Genomic DNA, 23546 nt, shown 5'->3' on the forward strand with positions numbered 1-23546 from the left:
TTTCCCCACCCTTTCTGAAAACATGCCTCGCAAAAGATTTTCTCTGTCCTCCAAAATATACTTGCCCCTTCACAGTTACATTTTCCACTACCTTTGAACTGTGCCTGTTGGAAGAAGCATACGATGTAGGTGTTTCTCTGATTCACTGTTGCTGGGCTCAGACCAGTCTTCTAAAGTTAGGAATCAAAGGGTCCGAACCACACGACCCCAAGAACAGATGGTCACTTTGAAGATTCTGAAGGTTTAGTCAGTGATGCTCAGAGAGGCAGACACTTGTTTTTTAAAGCACTATTTCTGAACAAAGGGATATTCAATATGGCTTTAATTCCTTAGCTCAACTATTCTGAATCTCAGTGGTGATGATCTGGCTTCAGCTACGGCTTATCCCTGGTTTACAGGATGCATCCAGTTGTATAATTCCTATACAATTGTATAGGTGTATAGTTCCTAGTTTTCCTCTAACCTGAATAAAGCACTTTGACGTTGGCTCATTAATTTCCCAGTAGACAACTCCATTATTTTCATATCAATTTATCTCTTTCTAATTCCAAATTATTTTTTGGTCCTGTGTCAACTTCTCCTACTAGTCAGGCAGTGTGTGCTTTATATTGGATATCTTCAATACTAGCTTTATCAAAACATAATTGAGAAGGTGAATCTGTTGCCTAAAAATTCAAATAATAAATGCCAAAGACTTACATAAAATAATTGATTGCCCAGTGTTCTGCTTTCATCATGCCATGGTTCCTCCCAATAGTATGGAGAATCAAAGGCTGGCCTGCCCAAGAGATGAGGCAGTCTGCTGATAAGAAGCAGCATCCCTCATTCAGTAGAAAAGTAACTTGTCCAGGGTCATAGTATCAAGGTCAAAATTAGGAGCACAATAATTTCCTGATTCCCAGTCCTTCAACTTCTGTTCATAGGTAACTATAAACATGTGATCACACCTAGAAGAAGGAAAAAAATTTTAGTGTTTGTAAAATTTAACTAGTAAGTATATAAAAAACTAACCCGAACTTCTAATTTTGTCCAGTTTCATTCATTGTCCAGTTGATCTGACCCTTATGACTTAAAACTCTCATTTATTTTTATGCATGAAATTAGGACCATTAGTGGGAATATTAGCTCTAGCCCTAAAAAGTACTTAATTTTTATCACTAAATAATGGAAATAGCCTACCACATCTCAAAAATTTTAATGTAACTGAAAATGCTCCTTCTGGGCTTGTTAAATTATCGTTCCTATGGAGAAGAACCAGCATTTTCTTAGTTATCGTTTAAATGGCAAATAGTGTTTGGGGAAGAGTGATGATTAAGATAAATAGAATTGGTTTTTACTTTAAGTATTATCTGTGCATTTTTGGTAAATAATATGCAAAGCAAATGCCATTTTTTACTTCTTCAGAAAGGACTTAATCTTTTATAATCATATATCGTTAGTTATTGTAGCTAGTTATATCGGAGCTGTTTGTATCTCAGTGTAAATAATTTTTCAGGTTGCTGGTAGTATATGAAAATAGGGTAGGAAACTAGTACCTTTGTGATAAAGGTAAGTGGAGGAAACCTTTCCACATTTTCTCTTTATATGCACGTCTGTCAGAACAGTATTAAATACTACGTGTGCCTTGCATTTACTCTGCAGAAATTGAGGTCAAATCTTTATACGTGCAAAATATATATGAACCACAGCCTCTCCTGGGTTGAGCTCTAGGTGAATAATATCCAAACATGCAGGCCCTACCTTGAAAAGGTTAATGGGAAGAATAAATTAGGCAAATATTGAGCTGATACTAAGCCAACCAGAACCCTGCTAACTTTACCCTGGGCACCGGAAGTTAGAAGCACTAAAATCTTAAATAATACTCTTTTCTTTTTGTACGTGCACGTTTAGGTTTTTATCTTTGCGAACTTCAGCCTTCCCCTGGTAGCCAGCAGGGGTGGGTGGCTGGACCGGAAGGGCCCTCTGTGATGAGCAGGTTCCCTCTCTCCCCCTTTCCCTAATCTGGCCCTGGAGTGAAGGGGGCATTTTGCACTGGGTATTCTAGGGTCATTGCTAGCTGTAGATCTGCTACTTAACAGTTGTCCTCTTCCTGTGCGTTCATTTAATTCTTATAAAAGAACCTGTGAGATAAGCGCTATTTTTCAGACAAGGATACCGAGACCACGGGGTGTTCAAGACTCTGGTCTCCTATATTGCTCCCCTTCTAATTAGTATCCCTTGAATATTTGCTCTCAGAGTCTCCATTCATTTATCTGGAGCAGTGTCGAGGGAGAAGCCCAGTTTTCAGTTCGCCAGTTAGGAAGGTGCTGGGGTGGAGACCTGAGTTAAGGGACGCTTTAGTCCCAATTCCTTGTCCTGGTGTCTCGGTGCCAGTTGTAGAAAGGCACCCCACAGGTGCCCAGCAGACCTACCCCTCTGTTCAGCTTTGTCTGTACAGGTCCTCTAGTTACAGCGCATTTACATCAAGGGCTCAGTAAATGTCCATCCTTCTACCTGACTCTGAACTTGTGAAACACCCTGCGTGACACGAGCTCATGAGGGAAGGAGGCCTTCCCTGTGAGAGCAGCAAGGGGACGGGCTTCAGGCTTGTCCTCTCCTCCTGCTTCAATCTTTAAGGGCTTCCCATTGCCCTAGACCAACGTTCAGTTCCTTTGTCATGGCCAGGAGAGATGGGTGGGGAAGAAAACTGGGTTCTGCTGCTGTTGCTTAATGAAAACAATTTTAGGAGACATGATTTTCCTTGTTTATGTCTGAATCTGTGCAGCAACAAGCTGTGCTTTAGTGAAGTTCTGTCACATTCAAAAAATTTAAATGTCTTTCAATTCATTTCAAAGAATTATTTGTACTGGATAGTAATGGAGTAAATGTTTTCCAAACTTGCGGAATCTACTTTTGTGAAGACTTGTATGTGTGGGTTGGATTTTTTTAAGGGAATGATGATTGCATTCCGTGTTTACGAAATGAACGTTGTATGCCATCACTTCCTATTTTTTTCTCTAATTTCTTAGCGTAGGCTAGATCAGCCCAACTTATGCATAGACCAAAATAGCAGCTTGTAATTTATGTCAATCATTTGTTCTTTAGGTTATCTCTAAAAGGCCTCTTATTCTACTGCTTAAAGAAAAACAAAACCCTTTCTCCACAATTGTCTCCATTGATCTCAGCTGCTGTCTTTCGAACTCAATCCAGGCGATGCTTAATTTGACTTGGAACTGTTCTTATTAAGAAACAATATATACTAGTAGGGGTATAATATATTTAGTGCTGTTCTGGAATTTGAAAGTCCAGATCAAAAATTGATCCAGGACTTTTTCTTACATTAAGCAATTTTCCTTTGTTTCCTCAGGATGCTGGTAAAACATTTCTCCTCTGCCTCACACATTCTGTGCATGAATGTACATGTCACTCTGTGACAATAATTACATGTGTGTAGCCACGTGCAGCCACGTCCTGCGGGGAAAGGGGGCGGATCCTAGTCCTAACCCAATGGACTCACTCAGATGCTTTAAAATCATTAGATAATGGCTCTCCATGTTGGCAAGCATCCAGATAGTTTGCCTCGCTTTGTTTTCACATTTGTTTTTAATACCACACATTTTGGTCTCCAAGAAAATTGTCCAAAATGCTAAGAAAGGGAAAATTGAATATGAATTAGAGCACAGCCCGATTGCACTTCTGTTGCACGCTTTTGTCACAGGCAACAGCCAGCACTAGGCACGCATGACAAGTCTGTTCTTTCACTGACTCACTCAATGTATGTATTTTGCAGGAGGTCTTACCATGTGCTAAGAGGTGGAGGGGATACACAACAGAGTGACACACAGCTCTTCAGGGGGGACGTGGGACAGATGGTTATAATAGGAATCCAGGTAGGATGTGGGTAAATGCCGTGGATTGTAAGATACAATCCATGTGCCCTTTACCACCCTCATCCCACTGCCATTCAGCAACCTGGGACCTGGGTGACCACTTGGCCTCTGCCTTCCTGAAACACTCTTGTTTTCTTAGTTCCTGCTGCACCACCCAGGCTATCCCCAGCCCATTAGGTATCTTGATCACAAATAGGCACCCCTTCCTGTGGGTTGAGTATTGGGTAGATGCAGTCGCACACCAGGGTGGACACAGCCCATCACCACCCATTGATAGCTTGGAGAGTGGAGTTCGGACTAGATGTCCACCCTTAATCGCCCCACTCCCACCCCAGGTCAGGCGTCCCTTATACAGAACACAACCTGTGGGATGAATCAAATTAATGTGAAAAATCATGGCATTCTTCTCTAGGTTCCTTTTAGGTAGGGCTACAGCCCCCCAGGGGACAATTCCTCCTCCAGACTAAAGCCAGATGGGAAGGCAGTGTGTAGTCCTGGAAAGCCAGGCCTGCCGCACTCCTCTTAGTGATAACAAGGTTTTTAGCACCTCTTCCTGGACTTTCGCTAAAGAGGTTGGTAAGCATGATTCTGGCCTTGCTTGTGGTTAAAGTAAATAAATAAAATTTAGAATAAATGACTCAGGCTCTAAAATTTGCTGGACCTCAGTTTTACCAGCCATGTGACTTTGAACTTTGGTCTTATTTTATGCCTCTTTAAACCTCCATTTTCTCATCTGTAGAATGGGGCTATTAATAGTACTTCATAGGGTTGGGGTAAGAATGGGCACCTTTAAATATGATAAAGTAGGGATTTTCAGGACAATATTACTTTTCAACAAATGTAGATGGTGTCATTAATTGTTATCACTGTCTCAGGTCACTTTCCGACTCCCACCCACCCCTACCTTGATACCATTTCCTGAGGCCTCCCACTTTTTCTGTATTACTGCTACTTTTCTCTCAGCCTCCAACATCTCTGCCTAATTCCTTGCCTAAAGATTCATGTTCTCCTAAGATTCTTAAGGAAGGGTCCCTCTTTTTTACAGATATGAAAGCTGAAATAGTTTTAGTTCATCTTAAATGACAACTGAAGTCTCATAACAAGCCAGGGACGAATTCAGATTTTATTTTGTATTTTAAATACCTCCGTCCAGGTGCCCATTCTGACTACATTTTTCATAAGCCTCCCCCACACACCTAGAGAGAGAGGAAACCAAAGGGTAAATATATCTTATCCCAGCTTGCAGCAGGTGTCATGCTATTTGGTTTGCAGGGCTTTCAGCAAAACAAAAGGCCTTTTCTGTCCTTTTACAATATATGCTCTCTTTAAAGGTACTCGAATGAGAAAAAAAAAAAAAAGCCTACACTGGACAAGATTTCGGCTTCTAACAGACAGAAACTGGGCTCTTAGTTGCTCACAGGGAAAACTAAATGCCATTAAACACATTCTTTTCTAAATAGCATTTAAAATTTTATGAGAGCGTCCTTTTGAAATAACATATATGAGTGACATTCTCAGCAAATTAATATGTTTATAGTAGGATTGAAAACTTTTAAAAGCCAGTTAAGATCTCTTTTATAAAATGAACAGAGAAAAATCTGCTTGAGTAACAGTATATAATAGCATGTTTGGTTATTGAGCTGTTTTAAATATCTCCACCTTGCAGTCCCTATAGTTACCATTGGTGTTCAAAGGTGATAGAGCTTAAATGGTACAAAAATGTATTTAACCTAAATTTAAAAGTTCTAGAGTCCCTAAGAGTTCATAATAAATATCAAGATAGCTAAAATTTAAGCATTTACTGTATGCAAGACAGTATGCTGAACCCTTTCATTCATAATGTCAGTTAATCTTTCCAACAACTCAATGAGGTCAGTACCACTATGGATCCCCATTTTACAGATGAGCAAACTAAGGCTTAACAAGGTTAATAGCTTACCCTAGGTCTCAAAGCTAGGAAATTCTGGTGAGTTTTGAGAGGCTTTGTGCTCATTAACTCCAAGGCACCCTGCAGCCTCCCTGTTCATTCATTGCCAACCACAGTGAGGGAGGCACCAGAAAGGCGGGCGTGGATATTTTGGTTTTCAGATATAACAGCCATTTTGGTAAATCCTTTGGGTCCTGTTTCACCTGGAATCCATATATTCAAAGTAGATGATAGAACTAAATTAGCTCATGAAACAGAAGTCAATCTCAGGAGACTTCATGAGGAGAAATTGCTGTGAGTGGAGTTGGAAATCTTGGTGGTGGAGTGCTTACGTTTTGTATAAGGAGTTTGAAAAGCTTATTGTATTGATAGTGTCTTAGGGCATTTCAGGACAGTCCTAAAAGTTCTCTTTAGTGTTGAATTTTTAAAAATTCTTAGTCTTAGAAAAAGTGTACTCTTTCCCTACTATTTCTCAAATGAACTGTTAGTCTGGAAAGTCCTATTTGTGTGTTGATTTTGAGTGGGGGAGGGGTGCTTACTTTTTTGGTGAAATAATTATTAATATAGTTTATTAACGCCTTTGGAAAATGTTAGTCGTAAGTGTACTGGGGAGGGGGAAGGATTCATGGTTGATGAGATGCTTAGCCAAATCCCACCTACTCAAACGTAGCCTGTCAAGATTAAAGTTCTCTTGTTTAATCGCCTAGTCCAGCTAAATAATAACATGAAACAAAGCTAACAAATCAGGACGCCTGATATCAAGATTTCATGGAGTAAAAAGCCATTGTGCAGCAAGGAATATAACGCTTTGCTTCTTATCTTTTGATAACAAATAAAAATAAGCTTTCCTGGGCTCGGTGGCTCCTAGAAAAGACAGGCTTGAAGATCCATTGTGGAGCCTGGCATTCGGTAAACAAGCCTAAGCAGTTCGTACCGTCCCCTTCGGACGCACACGTTGGGGCGGGGGGGGGCGGGTGCCCCTCAAAATGACAGCATTTCTGGGAGGGCGCAGCACGAAGTGCAGCTTCCACTGTGCCCGTGAAAGGAGGGGAGGAAAAAGCCCAGGCCGATATCCTGTTATCAAGCTTTCCTGCTGCAGCGGGGCGAACGGAGGGGGCTTTTCAGAAAACGTCGCTGCAAACCAGATCCAGGGGTGCCACTTGGCTTCCTGCGGCGACGCGGTTGTGTGGATTTCGGGGGGCAGACGCCGGGGGAGCCGCAGCGATGCAGCCGCGGGCGGCTCACCGGCGGCCGTGCTGAAGCCGGGAGGTCCCTCCCGCAGCTGAGTCGGGGCTGAGGAGTGGCTCAGGTTGAGCCCGGGGGGCGGAGGCTGCCCTCCCAGCCCATCCCTCAGCCCTGCGGCGGCCCGGAGGAGCCCTGGGGGCCGGAGCCTGTCTGCGCCGCGTCCGGCAGGCCGGCCGAGAGACCCTCCCTCCCGGGGCAGTTGGGGACTTCTTCGGTCCAGTACCTGCCGGGCCGAACCTGTGGGCGGCAGGCAGCGGGCGTGGCTGGTTATAGCAGCTCAGAAATGAAAGCAGTGGCCGCCGCCGCCTCTCAGGGCTCGGGATCAGCCCCCAGCAAATAAGGAGCCAGTTCTGGACCCGAAGGAGGAGGAGCGGCCGAGCATCTCTCTCTCCGGCGCCTCCGTGTCCTTTAAATGAGGACTTGCTGCCGGCGCCAGAGGTAGATCTGCAGAGCCTCCCTCCCGGCTGCTGACCCCGCTTACATCACTAACCTGTGACAAGCGCATCTCCACGCCCGGTACCTGCTCCCCCGGCGGCTCCCGGTTCAGTCCGAGGAGCAGCCTCTTTGTATGCCGCCGACATGGCCAGCCAGCAGGACTCCGGCTTCTTTGAGATCAGTATCAAATATTTACTGAAATCCTGGAGTAATAGTGAGTAATAGAAAATAACCGTTTGTTTGTTTTTGTTTGCTGGGTGTTGCCTAAGGTCCGAGAAATGAAATCTCAACTGGACGCATAGGCTTGTGAGCCGAGGAAGTTTTTTTTGGTTTTTTTTTTTTTTGTTTTTTTTGCTTCCATCTGCTATGAAAATCAAAATGTCAGAGACTGAACTAGCTTTCCTGAAGTGCAAAGGCTGCGGTGGAATTACAGTAGCTTTGGTTTGATTAAATTTTCAAGTGAGATGGCCCTTCAGACCCTGGCCAGCGCAGGATGGGGCATTCCAGGCTGCATCTCCTGCCTTGGTGTTTGTTTAATGTGTTCAGGTTTTATCGAAATATTTTGTGAAGTGTGGTTTAATCAAAGGGGTGTGGCAGGGTTTCAGAGTACTTCATAATTGTTTTATTAGGGTATTGTCTAAAGAAAAAAAAGTACTTAATAGTCCAAAGCCTGACTCATCTTTTTTTTGACTATAGAGGCATTTGCAGATTTATTTGATCTCTCCCTGTCCATGTGGGTGATGTTCAGAATGCTGTTACAGTATTTGACTTTTTGAAAAATCCTGACGTTTGTTATAGTGCCAATAAGGTGCTTTTCTGAAACATAAACAAGTGAGGTGCTGACCATAAAATCATTTATTAGGATATCAGAAGTTCCATTTCTGACCTACTTAAAGGTTTTTGCAGTCAGATATTTCCAAAAGACAACCTCGAAGGCATCATGGATCCGGACATCAAATTAAAATGAGGCCTTCAGGTGATCAGTGATGCCTTGTATTTTCTGAACAGTTTTAAAAACAAAGTCTTCTTTATTTCACCAACCAGCCTTTGTACTTGTTTTGGATAAAAGACCGGCTGGTGTTACAGATCCCTAATTGTTTAAAATTTTTAAAATTTTCAAGAAAAAAATGTATGTTGTATTCCGTGCATACTAATTAACCTACCTGTGCTCAAAGAGCTGGAGATTAATTATCTCCTACACAAATGACCTGTGGCCAAGATTGTTCTTAGGTAAACAAAAGCCGGGAGGAGAACCTGTGCCATAATTGCTTTGAGAAAAGAGCCAGGGTACCTTCAGCCTGAAGGTACTCAGGGATATTCATCTCTAAATGATATCCATAGAAACCTTCTTTTCCAGATCATTTTGCACCACTGTATACACTATGGGGCTTGTCTGAAGCTGTTTTTCTACAAGTGGGAAGCCATTTGGGAGTAATACTGTCACCCTAACACAGCATTCCTTTGTTATAGTCATAATTCATTTATCTTGGATTCATTACTTGTGTAATACTTCACACTCAAAGGGTGAGTTTTCCTTTGTCTGTTTATCCTTTGATTAATGAAAAGAATTTGACATACAAGGTTCTTTATGGAACAGGTTTCCAATATCTGGAGAGACTTACTGTTTGACATCAGTGTGTGGTTTTGAATCATTCTTTTGAGTACTTTAAGGCCAGATTATTTTCTTCCATCAATTTCTGTCATTGCCTCATTAGATGGAAAATTATGTTGTGACAATCCTGAGGCCAATGGATTCTTTTAAAATCTTTCTCCCCTTTTGTCTATTTTCCAAATTACTCTAGACAAAGTCTATATTCTCTCCACCCCCTCCTAAACTCTCCATCCCCCTCCCCGCCCCCCGTCACATCAGGAGATGGTTCAAAATGACTGTTCATTTCTACTTTGAGAGTGTCTGGGACACAATTTTGAATTCTTTCAATTCGTTCAGCAAATATTTATTCCACACCTACTACATGCCAGGCTGTGGAGCTACCAAGGTGACTAAGACACAGCACCTGCCCTCTATCTTAATTTCTTTATCGCAGAAGAGTGAACTTGGTGATTCTCTAACATGCCTTTGGGGGTCAGAATGTTTTTCAGTCCTTTCTTAAAAGAGGAACAGGAAATACACCTTATGCTTAGGCTTCCTTAAGCTTGTTGCAACACTAGCTCTCAGTTTTACATATTTTCAGTGGCAAAAAAAGAGAAAGGAATTTGTGTGGAAGACAAAGTAAAAAACAGAAGCCTTGGGATGCTCAGCCTACTCAGGGCACCAGGGCTGAGAGGATGCACCGTGGGGTCGGCAGCTCATGGGCCCAGCATCACAAGTTTGAGAGGTGAGGAAGCCCCACTCTGCCACATACCCGAATGGAGAATCAGGCCTCTAATTATGTAGTGGTGCTTACTGTTAAAAGTACAACAATTAAAAAGCAATAAAACAAACTCTATAACCATGGCTGACTGCTTTGCAAGGTGGTAGTAAGAGGAAAGATGATTCTGTGAGTATTTCCAGGTTAAGATTTCCATCTTTTTTTTTTTTGAAATGGCACATTGTAATTATGTACATATTTGTCTCCTCTGAAGAATTAACAAGGCAATTATATCAGTCATTGCCTGGTGAGATATATTAGCTTTTCGCTCACTGTTCTTTTTTTTTTTTTTGCGGTACGTGGGCCTCTCACTGTTGTGGCCTCTCCCGTTGTGGAGCACAGGCTCCGGACACGCAGGCCCAGCAGCCATGGCTCACGGGCCCAGCCGCTTCGCGGCACATGGGATCTTCCTGGACCGGGGCACGCACCCGCGTCCCCTGCATCGGCAGGCAGACTCTCAACCACTGTGCCACCAGGGAAGCCCTCACTGTTCATTTTGACACTCCCTTCTTCCCTGGCCTGCCCTGTCAAGGCTGCCCTTTCATTTTAATGGAGTTGGAAATTCATATGGTCTTGATGTCTGTAAATAAAATGTCCTTTGTTGACTTCACTGCTTTCCTTATCCGCTTGGACACTTGTCCTGTTGCTTCTTCCCCACTCTTACCCAGGCCTTCCCCAGCTGGTCAGTGATTCTCACAGCTGCACCGTCTTGATGTTCATGGCTGTGGCCACCATGGGCCCTCTTCAGTTTAACCTGGAATGTTGCAGAGGTCTCCTCATGGTTCACCTGACATAGAGCAGCCTGGAGAGGCTTCTGCCAGCTTTTCAAAGACTATCACAGCCTCCTCTGCCCCCGAGTGTCAGGGACCACCATACAGGACCGTCTTTGAATTCCTTGTTGGTATTCTCTCATGTTGTTTATCTGTTCCAGCCATAGTTAATCTGCTCCCCTCTCTGCATTTCACTAACTTGCTCTCCAGTCCATGCCCGTACACATGTCAGCCCCCTAACCTGGCACGCCCTCACCTAGAACACACAAACTGCAGAACCAAACAGGCCTGGTTCAGATCTCTGATTCCTGCATTTGTGAGGCCTTGGAAAATCAATTAACTACCCTCTGCCTCAATTTTCTCATCTGTAAAATGGAGGCAACAATAATGGATACCTCACAGGAGTAAATGAGGCGTTAAGATGTCAAGTACTTAGCACAATATCTGACACATTGTGAATCTCAATCAATTTTAAAATAATATTAATGTATTCCACTGCTTCCCTTTATTCTAAACCCACTTAAAACCAAACTTAGACCATTTTTCACCTTAGCATTGACAGCCTCTCTGGAGCATTCCATGAATAGTCAACATTCACTACAGCCCCTGCTTTGGGCCATTCTTTTTTCTAGATTTACTTTTTATCTTTACCCCTTTTTCCACCTCAGCTTCTAGTGGACTGTGCCTACCTTCCCTAAGTACATACCTTCCAGCAGCGTGGGAGATGGCCTGGGAGTATTCTCGGTGGCAGAAAGTCACCTTGACCTTTCAGGTTTACTACAGAAAACGTTTAGAGCAGATAGTTCCAAGCTGTTTCACGGGAGAGGAGGGCTTGCTTTGTATTGAGGCACAGAACTGCTGGGTAGGCTCTCCTGCCGATCTGAAACTTCTAACCGGCATTCCTTGGGTTTCTATCCACCCCATAATAGCCAGTGAACACGGGCGCAGTGGATGAAGGGGCATTCAGGGTCCATTCAACATCTCCATCTTTCCAGGGCAGGACAGTTTGTATCTTTCCTACAATGTTGACAAACCTTGCTACCCCATAGAGAGAAATCTTTGAATGCCTGTTAACGCTTCCAGGGAATGAGAATTCCATTGACAAACTGCTCTGGGGAACTGAAACGAGCCCCTGGCCTTGTTTTGGAAGGGACTGCTGTACATTATAAATGACTCATGGTGCTGTAGAAAAACTTGCTTTATTGGAAGAATTGGGTGTGGCATTTTTCAGATATGTTGTAGTGAGATAAATCATGGTGGTAAGGACAGTATTTCTGTCCAGCATAGAAATGCTGGTTAGTATATGTTAAGCTCTGGGGACGAAGAGAAACCACGTTCAAGTAAGGATTGAAAACGTGTCCGATTCACTGCAGAACAGTACTCATTGATCCCTATTTATGTCACCAGGATACTGCAAAGGTGCTTTGAGAAAGCCTTAAGAAAAATCTCAAGATGTTAGTTCAGTTAGTTTTGTAGAGTTGGTTTAAAGAAGTAGAAAACTAAAGAGGTTAACCAAGTTGCCTTAAGTCCAGCAGAGCAGTACAGCTCAAGTGCAAGCACACCCACCTCGTTCTTCTAACAGTGGGGCGCGCCCAGCACTGTCCCAGGCACTTAGAGGAGAGTTACTCCCGTGTTCCTGTAGCCATGGTCACCTCTGCCAGAGTTGTGAGCAACGGAACCCCAGGTCAATACCTGCTCTTTCTAAGTAGAAAAAGTTGATGTATCCTGGGTTTATGATGGAGGAAAATTTGAGGTTTGTATTTGCTTTTGTTTTTTGGGGGTTTTTTTGGGTTCTGTTTTGGCTTTTTTTTTTTTTTTTTTCATTGAAATACATGAACAGTCCTAGAATCTAGAATAGCGGTAGCTGCCACAGTGCCTGGGGGCCCACCCTGTGTCAAATGTTACGCCTGGTAAATTATATGTAGGGCAAACCGCATCACTGTTTGTCCAAACTGAGATACCTTTAAGAGTGAAAGTTAATAATTATGCTGGGACACTAGGCATAAACGGGGACTGCCCTGGGCAAAGGAGGCCATATGACCACTCTGTTTATTATCTTTACTCTTTCCAGTAACCCTGCAAGGTTATGTATTATCTACATCTTACAGATGAAAATGAGAAAAATGAAAAGAGTTGAATAAGTGGTTTGCTCAAAGCCAGGATGGTAGTAAGTGCCATAAACCCCTCCCCCAATGCAGTTGATAATCTCATTTTTAAAAATTACCCATAGAATGAGCAAAGGATCAAGAGCACTTTGGGGAATTTAGTGCTTTGCGGGTACGTACATTCTTGTTGGCTGATGACACTCCCAGTTCTTCGCCTCCTCCTTCCCTGTCTGCCTCTGAAACTGCCCCCTACCCCACCATCTCTCTCAAGACGCAGTGCTGGAGAACACCATCCCCTTAGCACAGACCTGTTTGAAAGACCTAAGTATTAACAGCTCTTCACTCTCATTATTAAATATACGCAGCCAGTTCTGTGCCCTGTGGTCATTTGATTTCACTCACTCACACACACACACACACAGGATTATAGTAAAAAGGTACATTTCTTCTGGTAGAATATTTTATGTTGATGACCCCCATTTTTAAAAGTACATGTAAATAATTAAACAGCTCGAATAAATAAGAATATAGTAATGGTCTTCTTTTAGAATTGTCCTTTGCTTATCTTGTTGGGGTTTCTCTGCTCTGTTGTGTTCTTTTTGGGAAACAGTAGCAAACCCCTAATTATCTTCAGCAGTGAGAACAGGAGACTGTTTCCAGGGATGATGGAAATCTGTCTATAATTCGGGTATCTCATTTTACCTGATAGCTCTGGTTTCCGCCACCATAAAACCCCCCACGAGACTGGCCACACAAAATGATTCAATTTCAACTTCTTTGCCTACTTTTGCCTGCTGCTTGCAGAAGTTGCCAACAAGAACCGAAATAGTCAGAAAGGCAAACAGCAGTAGGCAAGGAGGAGAAATGACCTGGATATTTTTACAATGTGGGAACAGCCCAGGATATTTGAGAAGGTTGCCAGTATTTAGATGTTTCAACCGATATAACATGCAAATATGCCCTTTATTTAAAAGACATCTGTTTCAAAACAGTTTAATGCCCATGACTCACTAGTTCACTTTTGGGTACAGTTCAAGGAATTGAATAGATTCCATGTGTCCTGATCATCTTATTAGTTACATCTATATTTTTGAGCCCTGTGAGATATTCAGAATGTGCTGGGCTCAGAAGTAAGTTTGGGCTGATGAGAAATGGCATTTTCCTTGTGTTGGAGGTGTTCTATAGATTGACAGCTCTGAATATAAGCCTTTTGTGCAGGTTCTTTGTTAGTACTAAACCTTAAATTTATTTAGTGCCTTGTAGTTTGCTCAGCGCCTTCAGACACCACATTACCTCATTTGATGAATGAGATGCATTGATTCTGAATAAACTAGCTTCTTCTTAAATGTTCCTGGTTTGGGATGAAGTGGCTTAATTCTCCCAAAGCTCAGCTTCTGTGGTATGAGATACCCATACACATAGGTATATTTTGTGAGATTTCAGATCAAATGAACAAATAATGATCTTAGTATGTGGTCTTGACCTTTGAATGGGACTTTCTAAGTGCAGTATACCTTGACATTTATCACATAAGATATACAGAGGTGAGTCCATCCAAAAAAACATATGTATTAAAAATTCCCGAATTTATTTGTACCCTAGCATTTCTTAGTCCTCTTTTTAAAAACACTTAAACATTTCTACTTTTTCGCAATAGGGTGCCTTTTGGGAATCACCCACTATTTGCAGATGACCCCAGTGCAGAAGGTTTTAGCAGGCACCGACTTCCTGGAGAGGGGCATTTATGGATAAGATAGTACACAGCGTTATCTCCTTTTTTTTCTTACTGATCTCTCTCATTTGATAGATCCCATTCATCATATTCATTTCAGTGTTGTTCCATTGTAGAGCTGTTGGCTATATGAATAAAAGAATGCTCTTTCTTTGAGTTGAAATGTATCTCCCAGTTTTGGAGGAGCAGTGGGAATAGCCTTTTCCATTAGAACATCTTTGCTTACTTTTCAATGCTGCCTTGTACTCAAAAACTTACTACCTTACCATCAGCTTTTCTTGGCTATTCCTCATAATGTCTTGCTGCTTGACAGTGTCAAAGACGCAAGGCAAACGCTGTGCATTACTTCTTTCTTGAGCACCTTCTGTGTCCTAGACACTCTTGCTTTGAGAGCTTCATAGCTGAATCAGACCTGGATCCCACCTTCTTCCTTCCTTATTAGAGTCAGAATTCAGGACTATTAGTGCAGAAGCTCCCAGGACTAGGAGAGGATCCAGTGATATTTCAGAGACACTGTGTGCCCTGGAGAATTTTATTTGGGAGGATGTGTTTGATAGATTCTGTTGACTTTAACAGTCTGGATTTGTACTTGCACTGCATCGGAGAACTATTGGAAGCCTGGTGTTTGCAGGCAGAGTCCTGTGAGGACATTTCCCAGTATTCCTCCTAGCAGGATGGCTGAAGGAGAAAAGGAAATGTAAATTATTTACTCAGGAACACTTGACCAGATGTCAGTATTTGGGAGAGCAAGGGTTTCAGATAGGTATTCTTTACCTAAGAAAAATGTGAAGAAGAGTTACGATGTTTATCAGAATTTTGGCCTGGGACTTGTTTAAAGCCATTATACTTCATTTGGAGTGGGCCTCTCACTCTTCGGCATATTTGGGGGATTAGAGAGAAGGAATGTGTATGTATGTGTATATGTGAATTATATATTCTGTACGTTGTTTAATGATCATATATCTCACCTATGTTCTTACACTTCTTTTTACAGAACATACAAGCACAGGCATTTAAATGTTAGTCATCCAAAACTCCAGATGCTAAGTAGTGAAAGTTTATATTCTGCCAGCATATCAGGCTCTGTAATGAGTCTGATTTTGGTTTAATTCCTTTCTACTGTTTAGTCATTTGATGAGCTGCAGATGGAAATTTAAGCCAAAGCCATAATATTCCAGCCAGTACTTTTTATGCTACTGTAAGGACTTGTTGTCATGTCAATTTAAGGCAGTTGAAATCTTTTCCAAGAAGACATTCAGATCTACATTAAGGGCTTTTATCAACTCTAATTTGATATACAACTCTAACTGCCTCTGCTGTTCTCAATCAATTGCAAAGTGCAAAGTAGTTTAGCAGTGGAAGACAGCTTTGAAATTTCTAGTATTTCTCGGCTAATGCCACAAGCATAACATTATGGAAATATACAATTAAATCTCCATTAAATTTTTTTGTCCTCAGCTTAAGAAACACTAGGCTGGCTTCTTTGAGTCTGGATTTAAACAGGTAAATATATATTTTGGCAGCCATGAAAAGGAGAGGGTATTAGATTAACTAGGGCAATACTTTAGTAAAATTCCATTTGAATGTTATATTTATGTGGGAAGGATTCAGCAAATAAGTAAAATGATTTATTATGTAACCATCAAATCAATAAAATGTTCAATTGTGCAAATACAAGATTAGGTTTTCCTTCCCTGTTTTTATGTTAATTTTCTGTGTGTGACCTTGATCGTCTCCTTCCCTTCCTTGTGTGAAAGGAGCAAAGCTGACACTGTCTCTGGCTATTTTGTATGAAGGGTTTTGAACGCCTCCACTGAAAAAAGACGTTTATGTAAACGTCGTAATAATTGTCGGTTATTCCTCCTGCCCCATTAAAGCCAGACCAAAGGAGGGTGAGCTGTACATTCTTGGACTTGACTGATAAGTAGAGATCAGTCTCTGACTTTCTAAGCTTGGTCAGTTTCTTGGACTAGCTCGCTCTTCAGTATTCCGAATAAGAAAAAGTTGTCAGCCTAGCGGGTTCTTTCTATTGTTATTTTTACAGCAAAGTGACTGTGTGTCTAACTCAGTGAATTTGAACAGGGTTGTCTCCAATCTGAAGTGTGGCATTCTTGATCCAGAGATGGGCATTTCTTTCTGCACTGTAAGATATGGTGTTTATGGAGACTGCTGGCATTCTGGAGGTTTTATAACATAGGATCGTACAGCCAGAGGTTAGGTTTTGGTAGATATCGTGTTTCAGTTAAGCTATGTTGAAATAAAGTAGTTCGTAAGGATGCAAGATGCTATTAAAAAATCTGCGGTCTTCCCTGGTGGCGCAGTGGTTGAGAGTCCACCTGCCGATGCAGGGGACACGGGTTCGTGTCCCGATCCGGGAAGATCCCACATGCCACAGAGCGGCTGGGCCCGTGAGCCATGGCCGCTGAGCCTGCGCGTCTGGAGCCTGTGCTCCGCAACAGGAGAGGCCACAACAGTGGCGTACCGCAAAAAAAAAAAAAAAAAAATCTGTCTGAAACATCGTTTGGTTTATCATACTGTTCACCTTTACTTAATGCCTGCAGCGAGGTAGAAAGCTCTGTGAGGGCTTTAAAGAATTGTAAAACTAGAAAAGTTGCTCTAGATAAGCATAGACTTTAGCAAATTATAAGCAGTTAGTTTAAAGTTTGCAGGTTGGAGCACCAATGAGAAGATAAATTGCAGTTTTTCTTAGAAAAAAACCCTGCTTTTCAACTTTTAGTTTTTGAAAACCACATTTTTAACAAATCTCCACTAAAAATGAGGCCTTGCAGTTGAATGACAACATGGACTTCGCCTTAGTATCACTTGTACTATTTCAGCGCCCCAGAATTAATCTTTTACTTCTCCTTTTTTTTAATTGAAGTATAGTTGATGTACAGTATTATATGGTGCAGGTGTATAATATAGCGATTCACAGTTTTTAAAGGCTATACTCCATTTATAGTTGTAAAGAATTGGCTATATTCTCTGGGTTATATAATATATCCTTGTAGCTTTTTTTATGCATAATAGTTTGTACCTCTTCATCCCCTACCTCTATATTGATCTTCTGTTTTTCTAATGAGAATCATAGCTTCCTTGGGGAGTTTATAGAGAAGCCCACCCCCTGTTGGGCCACACTGGGTGTTTGGTCTCCCTTCCCTCATGATTTGATAGTGGCCCTGAGGCCTGTCCTCATCTTTTCTTCTAAGACAACCTGTGCTCTTTCTGTTTTACTTGACTGAATACACTTGCAAGCAAATAGGAAAATGAGACATTTTAGTCTTCTCATTTTGCATTCCATTTACTAAACAAACCCCCAGTCCTTATTCATTATGGGAAAGTTAATCCTAGTTTATGCCAACTGAGGTATCAGTTTTGAAGGTGTTTTAAAACGTGGCCCATTTTCAACTGAAAAAAACTATTTTTTTAGCTAACAATTTAAATGCTTGAACTTTAAGAAAGGTCACAATTATGAATGAGAATGAAGATTCTATCACAGTTTAAATATCCAAAAATCTGTTTTACCTTAGCTTCTTTTCTTTCTCTTGTTAACTGTTCTATTTGCCATTTCAGTGATTAGTACCATTTTCTTAGGGGCGCAAAGAAGTTGAAATTCAAATTATTATCATTGTAATTAGCCAACCGCTTTACTTATTTAAGAAAAAAGGAAAAAATATATATATATAAATTGGAAACTACTGAGTAGGATTCTGAAGATCAGTGACTTTCATTTCTAAATCCTAAATCCTTCTTGTCACAACTCAAAATACAGTAACATACCTGCCATAATGGTATGGTTAATACATAGAACTAACTTTGCCATCTAGTGATTTGAAATGTGTCATTTTAGGATGCTTTCGCTATACGTAATAGATAACTTTATAATGGCTGAAAGAATAAAGACTTAATTAGCTTGCCTAACCACAGCCTGGATGGAGCTGGGAGGTTCTGAATGGCTTTAGAAGCTGGAGGACCCAGACCATTCAATCTTTAGACTCGTCACTGCATGATTACAAAATGGCCACCTTAGTTCCAAATATCTTTGCTTCACTTAAGAGGAAGGAATGAGGCCCAGTTTAGGTCTGTCTTCTGGCAGGAAGGAGAAGATTTTGCTGAAAACCCCAGCAAACTTCCTCTTGCATTCCTCTGACTGGAATCGGGTCACATGCCAATTACTGGCAAAGTTGAATGGAATTACCATGTTGGCTTTGACAAATCGTTATGCGTACCTTGCCCTGGGGTGGGTCCACCTTCTGTTAGACAAGACTTCTACCTGCTACCTGAACAGAATACTCTTTTACCAAGAGAAAAGGGTAGCAACCAATAACAACCCCCATAAAATATAAACTGTACAATGCTAGATGACTGTTAATCACTACCTGTTGTTATATAACATCGCATTAAATGCAATAATAGTAGCTGGTATTTATAAGCCCTCATGACGTATCAGTGCTGATTTAAATGCTTTACCTGCATCATTTCCTCGAATCTTCACCATGACCCAACTTGGCGTATACCATTTGTAAGTGACAGAGCCGGGAATCAAACCTAGACTCTAGGATAAACACTAAATTATGCTACCTCTCATCATTATTTGTAATATAAAGATACTGATTAGCAGTAGGTGAAATTGATGAACCTCAGGTTCAGAAGTATATTGACATGTAATTCCTAACAGGTTACCTCAGTGGTGTTTGTCAAGAAGCAGTGGCAAAGAGTTCGAGAGCACTCAAAATAAAAACTCTCTCTTTGCCTCCAGTTTCAGAAAGAGGAGAATTTTCTGACGTTTTCTTTCTTATGCCCATTCAATAAGAACTTGAGTCTGCTTTTTTTTTTAAAGCAAATTGTAAGGAAGAATATTACTAGATCAGAAACTTGAGCCCTTGAAGATTGTACCCAGTTCTCAGCTGAAAGAGAAAAAAACAAAGGAATGTAATAGGTTTATTAAAATCTGTTGTTAGATTAAAATGAACAAATGCAGTATTAATTTGAGGGCCATCCGACAGTAGTAGATGAAATACCCTTAATCTTGTCATTGCCCGAGAATGACAAAATGTTTTCCTCTTTTCAGATATTTCCACTTAGGTAGAAATGTCAGTATTTTCCAATGAGGTTTAGATTTCAATCTCATTGTTCAGATTCAGCTGCTAATTTGAAAGGGCCTCAGCCTGACTCACTTTACCTATCCATGGCCCCCATAAGCTAATCTTGCAATGGTCCAATAAGAAGAATTGGCTGTGTTTCAGCCAGTGTGCTAAGCACGATCTCATTTAAACTTAAATCAAATCCTACTGAGGCAAATCTCATCTCATAAATGAAGAAACCTAAAGCAAATAACTAAATAAATAATACACACATAGAGACTTGCCCAAGGGAAGTGTGCGAATAAGTACTGGCACCTGGATTCGATTTGCTTCTGGCTCTGGAGCCTCTATTCCTGTTGGCAGCCCAGCAGGAGTCATGCCCAGCCCCCTTCTCCTGTGATGATTTCCCACCAGCATGTTTGAAAGAGGCAGGTCCTCGCTTGTTCAGCCCTCAGTGCAAGCTTGCAACTGTGATTCAGTTGCTGGGGGAACTTCTGGAATGCATGTTTCTTCCTGAAAATAGGAAAAATTCATTCTTTGACACTCTGATTGACCTGTTGCATCCAGCCTTTGAACGCAATCTGTGTAGACAGCAGAAAAAAACCCCAACAAAACCCTACTAAAGTCTAATACCCAGAGGTGACTTTAAGCTGGACATGGATCAAGTTCCCGCTCTTAAGGAGAGGATTGTCTAGTGAAGGAGACCTACATAAATCAATAATTCCAATCAAATATGACCAGGAACCAACCCCATGAAAGATGAAATGCATCTCTGAGTAAGAGAGACTATAGTTTTGTTTTTTTGCGGTACGCGGGCCTCTCACTGTTGTGGCCTCTCCCTCTGCGGAGCACAGGCTCCGGACGCGCAGGCTCAGCGGCCATGGCTCACGGGCCCAGCCGCTCCGTGGCATGTGGGATCTTCCCGGACCGGGGCACGAACCCGTGTCCCCTGCATCGGCAGGCGGACTCTCAACCACTGCGCCACCAGGGAAGCCCCTTAGTGACTATAGTTTGTACGTAAACACCGCTCACTGACCCTGATGGCCGGCTTTTCTCTGTTATTTCCCTGCTTTGCTGATGCTCATCTCCAAAGCTGGATCTTTTCTCAGCAGCCCGGTGAAGATATGACTTCATTTGTCTCCTTCAGGTCCCTCATTGTGCCCCTTTTCCTCATCAGAGATGCTGCAGTTTCTCTCTTGGTCAGGCCCAGGCAAGAAACTGGGTCCTTTTCAACCCTTCTTTGTCGTTCGTTCAAAACATGGCTGAAACTTCTTGTGCTTCCCTTTCCGCATCTGGATCTCTGTCACCATCGCCTCTGCCACAGCCTTGTTCCAGGTCTTCATCACCTCCCATCTGGAGCATCGAAACTCTTCCTCTCCAGACGTTCTGCTGCCACCACCTGGCCGCCTTTCCAGGACGCTCTGGTCCTTGCCACATCCTTGAGTGATGACCTTCACCTTTGTTCTTTTAACTGTGTGCTGGCACTGAGGGTGAGGTTTCCACAGGCAGGGTTGGCGCGATGCCTATGGTAGCAAGCACCCCGAATAACTAAAGTGTCATTATGAGCTCAAAGTCATCATCTGAATTCATTGTCTTGACCATGTATATCCAAAGTGTTTGTTTTGGTAGGTTTAAGAGTTCTGTAGAATGCAGAAATGGACTCCATCTCTGACCCACGCTCTGTAATCACAGTCATGGCCCAGGGGTGGGATGGAGGGTTATTGTAATGCTGGGACTGCACTTTAAGGTGAAAGGAGTAACACATACTACCCTGCATTTTCATGCTGCTGAGATCTGAAGAGTCTGGATTTGACGGGCATGATGCAGAAATTAAGGAAAAGCTGGCCTAAAGTTAAGTAAAAGACCATGATCTAAGTGTAATTATCTGCTAATAAAATAAATGATCAGGCAGAGGACCTAACTCCTCATGGAGTGTCCACACTCCAGTGACGGAAGGCCCACTCAGCAATTCTCAAGTGTCCCTTATACACGCAATAACAGTCATCAGACTGGCCCAATGAGCTCATTAAATATCATATTGTTCTGCCAGATAAGGCCCTTGTTTTAGGGATTGACTCAGAGACTGTCACTTCTTGGGCCAGGAGAATGAAAGTACTCTTCAGGCTCTGGGAAAAAGATAAAGAGAAGTTGTGGATACTGTTCCTAGGCCATCCGTCCCATCTCAGTCTGTCTGATTGGACTGTGTGTTATACTGAAAGATGTCTACTCGGCGGATTTATTCAGCGGTGTTTCCATGAAGTTTCTGCTATAGACCCACACAAGGGAGAGGAGGTTAGAACGTTCTTTCTGGACAGGGTTCAACTAACGGCAAAGAACAACCCAGGCTTGATGGTGCTGGGCTGGCAAAGTCATGTGTGCTCAGACCTTGAGTCCAAGCTTCCATCTCCTTCCTTGTAAGTGGAAAGTAAGCCACATCCAGAAGAGTCAGCCAGGAGTGTCATCCCGTTTTATTTGCTTGTATTTTTTTCTTGCTGAAAACAAGTGAATCACACTCTTCACGGAGCCCTGCAGCTGAAGGAAATGATGCAATGCTGGTCACGTGGCACAAAGGAAAAAGGCCCGTTATGCAAACCTAGTTCTTCATTGTGTTCTGGTGTGAGGAGAGGTTCGATCCCCACGCAGGGAAGCGACATAGAACTGGGATCCTTAAACGTGGATCCTTTTTCTACACGGAGGAACCATGTTTTACTTCATTTTTGTCTCTTTTTTATTCTTCTGCCTTTTCCCATTGGATTCATTAATTTTGATTGTAATACAAAGTATGGAAACAATTGATTTAAGCTTGTTTGATTTACTTTTTCTGTATGATTTGGGATAGTTATGAACATGGGCTTTGCCTTAGCCCCTAACTTGCTATGTGACCTTGAGCCTAAGGTGCTTCAACTCTGATTCTGTAGAAAGCTTTTAATATACATCATATATATCTTCATAAATAAAAGGTATACATGTATATTTAATATGCCTACCATAAAGCCTTACTAATTAAATGAGTTAATGTTTATGAAATGTTCAGTATACAGCCTCACTATTGTAATTGCTTGATAAGTGGTAGCCATTATTATTACGAATTTATCTAATGAATGCTTGTCTAAATTCCTCTTGGAGTTAATGGTTTTATCATGCTTGCTCATTGCCAAGACAGTAGGACAGGGGCCAAAGAGTCCTGGAGTCTCTTTGTGACATCTTCTTGGCTTGGATATCTGATCTTTACCACTCCCTATAGCAGACATTTTGGTAAAGAAGTATGTTTCTGGAACTTCAGAAAATAAACCATCTGAAGAGGTCCAAGTTGAAATGCCTCCCTTTCAAATTCAGCGTTGTGTGGAGTGACTGCTAATACAGCACGGTATTAGTATGTGCTACAGTTGCAGCCTTTCCTGTAAGTGTCACGTGAATTAAACCATAAGCACGTGTTTTTTGGACCTGAGCCAAAGTCCTCTCCCAAGTGTGAGTTCAGTTGTCGCCTTCAGGGTGAAGTCTTCTTTGATTGCCCCACTTCCCCTGCCCTTTCTACATAGCCCCATTGTAGCAATGGCCACATTGTTGTATAAGCGTGCTTTGTGGTCTAGGTCCCTCCTGGGATAAGAATCCTCTGTCTGTTCGTCATTATATCCCCCAGACCTTTCGGGGCACACTGGCTCTTGTTAATAAAGTGTCAGATGTTGACAGAGTGAATAAAATTACCTGAATGGGTGTGGGAGGCTTATGGCCAAACTTAACTAAGCATTTATCCCATCTTGGATCAGCCCCCAGCAAGCAGTAACAATGTTTCTGTATTCGGAGGTTCTTTCTTTCACTCCAAGCAGTAACTCATCATCCACTGTCAGCTATAAAGTCTCTTTCCTTCTGTGATCCTCACCTGTTTTCTTGGAGTGGATTTAACCTGTGTTCACAGAATTCAGGGCCGATGAGTCCATGAAACTCACAATGAAGTGACAGTGAAATAATTATGTAGTAATCAGCCAACTTCAGGGAATATTTCTGTGGTA

At 42.0% G+C, this 23546-nt stretch overlaps 1 protein-coding gene across 5 annotated transcripts in view; it reads left to right on the top strand.

Moving 5' to 3' along the window:
- Positions 1–23546, top strand: part of FRY (FRY microtubule binding protein) — a 423367-nt gene that overhangs the window by 163669 nt on the left and 236152 nt on the right. The window contains exon 1 of one of the 5 annotated variants that reach the window (XM_032611304.1): positions 7356–7690. The exons of 2 other annotated variants lie outside the window; for them this stretch is intronic. In XM_032611304.1, coding sequence (XP_032467195.1) covers positions 7621–7690 — 70 coding nt within the window. In that variant the 5' untranslated portion in view covers positions 7356–7620. Of the gene's footprint in view, positions 1–7355; positions 7691–23546 lie in introns of those variants that run through there. 2 more of the 5 variants (XM_032611300.1, XM_032611299.1) reach the window with 2 other exon arrangements.

Source organism: Phocoena sinus, chromosome 18 (assembly GCF_008692025.1).
Source record: "Phocoena sinus isolate mPhoSin1 chromosome 18, mPhoSin1.pri, whole genome shotgun sequence".
Taxonomy (NCBI): domain Eukaryota; kingdom Metazoa; phylum Chordata; class Mammalia; order Artiodactyla; family Phocoenidae; genus Phocoena; species Phocoena sinus.